The sequence below is a fragment of the Lactuca saligna genome, chromosome 3, assembly GCF_052625555.1.
Source record: "Lactuca saligna cultivar CGN05327 chromosome 3, ASM5262555v1, whole genome shotgun sequence".
Lineage (NCBI taxonomy): Eukaryota > Viridiplantae > Streptophyta > Magnoliopsida > Asterales > Asteraceae > Lactuca > Lactuca saligna.
In genome coordinates, this window is record NC_136419.1 from 170722681 (window position 1) to 170730771 (window position 8091).

Genomic DNA, 8091 nt, shown 5'->3' on the forward strand with positions numbered 1-8091 from the left:
AAACCCGAATTACCCGACCCGAATTACCCGAAACCCGAAAAAATTACCCGTTCAACACCCCTAGTTGCTATTCATCCAAGAGCTTCAGTAAAAGGTATAAAGTTTGTACCTTTCCCATTGGTTTAGGTAGATCTCATATTATTGGAGTTTAGGGATTCTTTTCTATCTTATTTTGGGACTTTGGGTGTATTAAGCACATATAGAGATTTGGACATCAGATTTGGACCCTGTGAGGTCCCTAGAGTCCAAAGGTCCATGCTTTATTCAGCCATAATAGAGCCTTGAGTGAAAAACCCTTAATAGAGCATGTTCTTGGCATTTCAAGCCATAAGTGTCATGCATGATTGTAAAGCTTGTGGATTTACGTGATAAGTGAGCCTTGAGAGCTTAGATCTAGAGTGTGAGAGGGTTTTCTGCCTTGAAATCGTCTGTTTTTTACATGGCTCTGAATGGACTCACCAATTCCATGAGCCGACTCGACAAGTCAGTTAGGGTTTGTCCTGATGAGCTGGCAATGCTATAGCTCGGCGAGTTAAGGGTTAACTCGACGAGCTGGACCTTCACGAGACTTCTGAGGAATGAGTGGACTCGGCGAGTCACATGAGTGCACCCAGCGAGTCAGGTCAAACCTAGACTGTTGACTCGAGTTTGACTTATGTTGACTTTAGGGTTTGGTCAGCATGAGTAATGGAGACCATAGAGGGGTAAAATGGTCTTTTACCCATTCCAAGAGTTAGAGAGAAATAGAGAACAACCTTTGGTGTATTGAGTATGAGTAGAGTATTAATTAGAGATAATTATCGTATGTGTTAGGCGGAGGCTAGTTCGAGATTTCCGAGTACGATACTTTTACTTGCTAGCTTACGAGGTGAGTCTTCTCACTATACTTACCATGAGTGGTATCTTTGTGTGACTGAGATGTCTTATGTGCTTATCTGTGTATTGTGGTACTCTGAATTTTGTCTTTGTGGTTTATGCTTATTGTTATGAACTTATTGAGTTAAGGTTGGAGGCTCCACCCGAGTTGTGGGACAGAAGGGCCTCCACTGATGACATTCTCACATTTTTTGATTTTATTATTGAGACAAAGGTGTTTTTAAATTGAAAAAAAAAATTGGTTTAAAATTTACGTTGTTACAAATCTATAGGAACTACCAAAGTTATTACCTACTCTAACGACCTTCACTGATTCCATCGAGGAGGAGTGGCACCACCGTTCATGGATTTGGAACCACCGCCACCTCTTGAACTTTAATGAGTCGTCACTGAATCTGGATATGGAATTCTGATGTTGTAACTCGAGAACACGGTTGTCTAATGTTGGAACCCTAGCATTATCCAATGTCGAGTTCATTGGAGAAGAAACACACTATCTGATATGAACCTTTCTCTCCACCTCTGTTCAAGATTCTAGATCAAAGGACTAACCCACCGTCATCATTTGCTCAAGGAGAAAGAGTGTGTTCATCGATTTTTATTGATTAGTTTGACGGAGGAGGTGGACGATGGTGGTGGATCTGGAGGGAAGTGAACAAATGCGGACAATAATGGATCTAGACGGAGGTAGGTGATAGTGAATTTGAACATAAGCGGATTTGGTGAAAGATGGTCAGCATTGGCGAAGGCAATGGTCCAGCAGGAAAGAAAAGAGAGAAAATTTTGAAGTTGGTATATTAAAAGAGAAATGGGTGGGTGGGGTAGGTTATTAGGGGTTTATTTTTTTTAATTACAAACATATTTAAGTATATAAAAAAATGAAAAAAAAAAATCAAGAAGGCAAAATAGTTTTTTCTAATTTTCAAAGGAGCAATTATGCATCAAAGTTTCACTTTTGGACCATCCGCGCTTAAAAAAAACGGCCTAGTTTCACTTTTGGTAAAGTGCTGAGACCAAAATTTGAATTTCAATCCCTATAGTTTGTAACAGTTTTGGTCCTTGTAGTTTATTTTAAATAACTATAGTTTCAGACTTTCAGTCCCTATAGTTTTTAATTTGTATTAATTACAATTTTGGTGTTATAGTTTTTTATTTCAATAACTATAGATATGGTCATGTAGTTTTAAATTTCAATAATTACAGTTTCAGGAACATTATTATAGAAATGGTCCTTATGTAATAGCAATATTCCACAAATGGTACTTGTGCAATGATGACATTATAGAAATGGTTTCTTTGTAAGAAATATGTATAGCAATGGTCCTGATTTATTAACGAAATTACAAAAATGGTTTTCTTGAAGAGAGCATTACATAAATGGTACTCAAAGTATAGATAATAAACTCGTTGCGAAGTATGGTCGTCTCCACTAGTTCGAAAACATGTCACAATACGAAATTTAGCTCACACGAGATAATGTCGGTCTCAAAATCTATTATTCCATATCATTATAAAATAATTTTCCCATGCATCAAATATGAAGTAGTAGGGTCGTTCAAATCCATGCAAATTTAACAAAAAGTATGTGATTTTGAGCTTGATACCCTAAAATATCATATTATTATCTTATATCGAAACTAATTCAACCATTGTAATCATTTCCACAATTATGCTACATCGCACACAGTGCAATCTTATTTCCTAAAAATCTCTAACTTTAAAAATATGAACGACAGCCAAAATCTAAACTAATCTTGTAGTTAGAATGCAATATTTGTACGCAATAATTTTTTTTCATACACAACAATTGATGTTTATTTTACTAATCTTGTACTTAGAGTGCAATATTTGTACACAATAATTTTTTTTCATACACAACAATTGATGTTTTAAAATATTATACTGTACAACTCTATAATGCATAAATTGTTGTGTATAATAAAAAAACAATTGTATACAAACCCATATTCTATCATAATACACTCAATTTAACACATTTAAAGGGTTGTGTTGCAACATTCCTAAGCCTAGTGATATTAATTTAATTCTCTAGTTGAAATGGCTGAATAAATATACTCACCATGGTTTCCTCTACATCTTCTTTCTCCATTACATACGACATTTTTGCTCCATTGTCATGTAAAACGTGTCACATTACAATTTTACTATGCAATTTCTACTCAAAAGAAAACTGTTATAACAATCTAAACAAGCATAAAAAGCCCCCGATAATCTACAAACTACCAAAGATCAACATATGTGGTTTCTTGAATCTCTTAAAGAAAAACAAAATTCATGAACAAAAAAAATAAGCACAACACACTATATGTTACTAATCAAAAACAACTCATCACTATGGCATCAACTTCTTAACCATTACATACATAGCAACACGTGGACTTTTATAATCCGGATGCCAACCTTCTTGATCAACACGCCCAATGATGAAATCTTCCATTGCTACTTCCATGAAATATTCAAGGATAGCATCTGTTACACAACCAAAAAAGAAAGCTTCAAATCTCATATATCTTTAATGTCTGAATTCAAATAGACAAATACAAAGTGTGATAGAAAATAGAAAGAATGTTATTAGTTATTACCATTTCGAAGTTCTCCAGCCAAAATAATTGTTGTTTGGGTCCCACTGAGTTCTAGTAGGGTGTCTAACAAATCTGTTACTGCTTCTTCACTATAGATCACATCTGATCCTATCACTGTATGCATAAAACAACAGCCATGTCAGCAAACATGTTATACATGTGAGTATCCTTATCCTATGTGGCATCAAATTTGTAGATTGTTATGTAAGGAAAGAGATGTTACCAAAATCAGGTAAAGGTTCCACCAATGCTGAGTCAGCATGATCTCCCCATGTAAGCTCGTTAACTGTAGCATAACCTCTCACATCTCCATATAAATTATCTTCAACATTCTTTTTTAGAAGCCTTAGTCTATCTGGCATATCTGTGAGAATAACTTGAGAACCTAAAAGAGCTGCAATACATCTGAAAACACAATTTGAGAAAACTTTACTTTCAAAAAGGGGAATTGTATTATTGAAACCAATTGTCGTTTGTTTCTATTACAGGATTTTTTATTTTCAATTGTTTTTCTTATTAAAGCATATCTGATTATAGGATTATACATTCAATGTTTTGTTAAATCTTATTAAGACATTGTACTTTGAAAAATCAACGCAACTGCAATTGGTAAAAAAGGTTAATTTTAAAAAAGACCTTATATTTTGTGGTTTTTCTGGATTAAACCTTAAAAAAATGCCTGAAAAAGACCTTGGAGTTTTTCATTTTTTCTGATCTGGCCCTTTTGGACATTTTTTTCCAAAAAATTTGTAAAATGTGAGGCTTTTTCGAGAAAAAGTAAAAAAGTTGAGGGTTGATTTGGAAGCATTTTTAAGGTTGAGGGTTTTTTTTGGGGGAAAATACAAAGTTGAGGGCGTTTTCGGAAAAAATGAAAAAAAAATACAAAGTTAAAGGTTTTTCGAGAAAAAAGAATGTATCGTGTCATCTATATTTTTTTCATGAAAAAGACCTTATATTTTTTTCATTTTTCCCGAAAAAACTATTAACTTTGTGTTTTTTTTCCGAGAAGAACCCTCAACCTTCTAAATGTTTCCAAATAAATCCTCAACCTTTTTAGATTTTCCTGATAAAACACTCACATTTTACAACTTTTTTTTGGAGAAAAATGACTAAAAGGGCCAGACTGGAAAAAATGAAATTAATGCAAGGTCTTTTTCATGAAAAAAAAATAAAGTCAAGATTTAATCTGGAAAAAAAAACACAAAATTAAAGGTCTTTTATGAGATTAACCCTAAATCTTATTAAGACATTGTAATTAGTTAAAAATTACTACATTTGGGTAGATTTTTCAAGGGTAAATGGCACAAAAGACACTATGTATTCACTTTTTTCAATTATGACACTGCATTTTCCAAATTTTGTTCTAAAGAAAATATGTTTTCACTTTTTATTTATTTATTTATTTTTTATTTTAACATCGTATTTTCCAACTCTGATGACAAACTGAAAGGGTCCTAGTGAAATGATGAAAATTTGAACAATACTGGAAAATGCGATGTTAGAACAAAAAATAATGCAGTGTCAAAATCGAAAAAAAGTGAAAACATAGTGTCTTTTGTGTCATTTACCCATTTTTCAATGTATAATGTTATAATAGACAAAAGAATATAAAAATAAAAAAATGAACAAAAGTATGTTGCTATTTCTTACCCAACTAAGCCACATCCTGCACCTAATTCAACAACCTTCTTGCCTTGAAGAACAAGTAATCCTGTTTCCACTGCATTCTCCAAAAATTTCCCTAAAACAATTCCACTGTCCCACATAACTGATCCAGTTACTCCAGGAACACCCTGAAATTATATATACCAATCAGTGTAACAAAAGTTACCGATGAATCCAAGAAATAGCAATGTACTTTGATTTATTTTATATTTTTTTATAGAATTCTTACTTACATTTTATACATTGCTTATTAGGAATACATTATTTATAGGGTTGCATGCAAGAAATAGCAACGTATGTTGATCGATTTGTTTATTACAATGATATAATCTATAGCATCTTATTTTCATTTCTTCCTATTACAACATTGTACATTTGATCAATTATCACAATGTCATCCATATACAAAGCAATTTTGAATGCTATAGTTGGATAGAATTTGCAAAGTATCATATGCCTTAATAAGAAAAGAGAATTAAAGTACAATGATAAACCCTAGGTAGACTTTTTAAAGTTAGACTTAGTAAAAATGAAAGTGAAAGCACCATGTGGCAATAGAAAGAAACTAATGTAGAATGCTATAATGCACAAGAAGTTGTTCACTTCAGGAGTCAAAACATTAAGGGGGTGTTTGGTTCACAAAATGTTTTCAAAGGATTGGAATCTGTCATATAAACTGGAATCTGAAGGACTTTAAATATGAAGGAATTGAATTCTATCACACATTTGATTGGCAGAAAATGGAATAGAATTTGTGAATGAGAAGAGGGAAAACAGATGGAGAGAAGAGGGGATAAAAGGGTATGTGAGTACTTTTAACAAAGAGGAAATGTTAGGAATTGAATTCCAAGGGTTGTAGGATGGAATGTTGACATTCCTCAGCTGAATTGTTTTGTGAAAATTAACAGAATTCAACTCCACACTCATTTGCAACCAAACAATGGATTGGAATGGAATTTAATTCCGATTCCAGCCAAACCACGTGAAGTTGGAGAATCAAACGCCCCTTAATGGTATTTTAAACAAGCTACTTGCAAGTTTATGAAATTGGGTTTTTTGTTACACATGATTAAATTGGAATTTGGATTGAAACCTAAATAAAACTTAAAGTACAAACAAAATGAAACTACTCAAAAGATCAAGTAGTTATTGTGAGAATCGAAATATTTGAGTTACAGGTAAATTATAACATTTGACTCCAAAATTACATATCAAGAGAATGGTACATAGTATTATGAGTTATGACCAAATAAAGGGTTTTAGGCTCTAGGGTTTTAGCTTCAAAGTTAGGGAAGATATTTAAATTCTTATGAACCATCAGGAATTGTTTCAATTTTCTGAACAAATCCATACTTCCAAATAGATAAAATCATATGAATGCTGTAAGAGATTGTAATTGAGATCAAGATCCAGGAGCAACTGACCAGTGAAGAAGGGGACTGAGAAATGGAGAGACAACGTCCGCAAGCATCGAGGGAGAGGTTGAGAGAAGACTGGGCGACGAAAGCATTGGGTTTAGAGAACGTGGGCTGTTGAAGTCCCCAAAGCAACATCATCTCATCGGAGGGATCTCCTCTCACCATTCGAACTTTTCCTTTGTAAGATCCTAACCCTATCACCGTTTCTTCCTCTTCTTCTTCGTCTTCCGTTGGGTCGACTTCTTCTGCATATTCAGCGCCTGACATTTACCTCAGCTGGATGCCTTCTATGCTTTTAAGAACACTTGAACAAACCACTCATCAAAGGCTCAAAGCAGCTGTCTCAGATAGTCTGACACTCCAACAAACTCTCCAAAACCGTATACACCCTCTCCTGTTAATTTTAGTTTTATAATTTGATATAAAATATAATTTAAAATATCATATTTCTTCACATTGTTTAAATATAATAGAGTAAATTACAAAACGGTCCTTGTGGTTTGATTGAATTCTCAATTTTAATCTCTAAGTTTAAAATTTGATAGATTAAGTTTTATGGTTTGTAAAAATTACACTGTAGGTCCTTTGGTCCATTAAAAAAACCAAATTACCTTTTTGTTTCTTTTATATATATATATATATATATATATATATATATATATATATATATATATATATATATATATATATATATATATATATATATATATACTTATTCTTTATCTTTATTTTAATAGAATTAATATAGATTATTTATAAAATTATTTTTATTTTTTAAATCAATTATCTAAATTATATAAAACCATATTATTATTATTATTGATGTCGTCGTCGTCATCGTTGTTATTACTATTATTATTATTATTATTATTATTATTTATTGTTTTATTTATTTATCTTTGTTTTTATGGTTTAAAAATCTTTTAATATTTTTGATGTTTTATTTAAATATATCTTTTAATAAAAAAAAAATTGAAGTTTTGTTCATCCAATGTAATTAGTTAATGTTGTTTTTTTATATGTTTTTTTATTTACATCATTCACTTACATGTAGGGCTGTAAACGAACTGAAGTTCGTTTTTGTTTGTATATTTAATAAATGAATGAACATGAACAAAAATTATCGTCCGTTTAGTTAAACGAATGAACATTAACAATGGTGTCGTTCATTCATTTATGTTCATTAACTTTCGCTTATGATGTTCGTTTACGTTCATTTATGTTCCTTCGTTTAATTTATTTATAATTATATATATTCAATTTTTTATTATATTACCATATTATATGTTCGTTTATGTTCATATATGTTCAATTGTGTTTGTTTGTTTTTTATCGTTTATGTTTGTTCGTTTATGTTAGTTTATTATGTTCACGAACATAAACAAACAAACATGAACAAGGTAATTTATTAAACAAATAAACATGAAAAAGAAAATCTCCTTCGTTTAAACGTTTTTGTTTGTTTGTTTGTTCGACTAACTTAAACGAACGAACATGAACAATCATTTGTCCGTGTTCGTTTGATTCGT

At 31.8% G+C, this 8091-nt stretch overlaps 1 protein-coding gene across 1 annotated transcript; it reads right to left on the bottom strand.

Annotated features, from left to right (window-relative positions):
• Positions 1-3087: 3087 nt before the first annotated feature.
• Positions 3088-6964, bottom strand: LOC145037464 (S-adenosyl-L-methionine-dependent methyltransferases superfamily protein). Its single transcript, XM_078986122.1, has 5 exons — positions 6569-6964; positions 5130-5272; positions 3703-3884; positions 3480-3593; positions 3088-3366 (listed from the first exon to the last, which is right to left on the bottom strand). Exons 1-5 carry the CDS (start codon positions 6827-6829, stop codon positions 3230-3232), a joined length of 837 nt encoding a protein of 278 aa, XP_078842248.1. The 5' UTR covers positions 6830-6964; the 3' UTR covers positions 3088-3229.
• Positions 6965-8091: the final 1127 nt, after the last annotated feature.

Bases quoted from the DNA above. Each gene is read 5' to 3' on its own strand.
- LOC145037464 (XM_078986122.1), bottom strand. From the start codon at position 6,829: ATGTCAGGCGCTGAATATGCAGAAGAAGTCGACCCAACGGAAGACGAA. The intron at 5,273-6,568 runs GTCAGTTGCTCC...ATATAATTTCAG, and splicing joins CTCAGTCCCCTTCTTCACTG to GGTGTTCCTGGAGTAACTGG. The intron at 3,885-5,129 runs GTAAGAAATAGC...TTGTGTTTTCAG, and splicing joins GCAGGATGTGGCTTAGTTGG to ATGTATTGCAGCTCTTTTAG.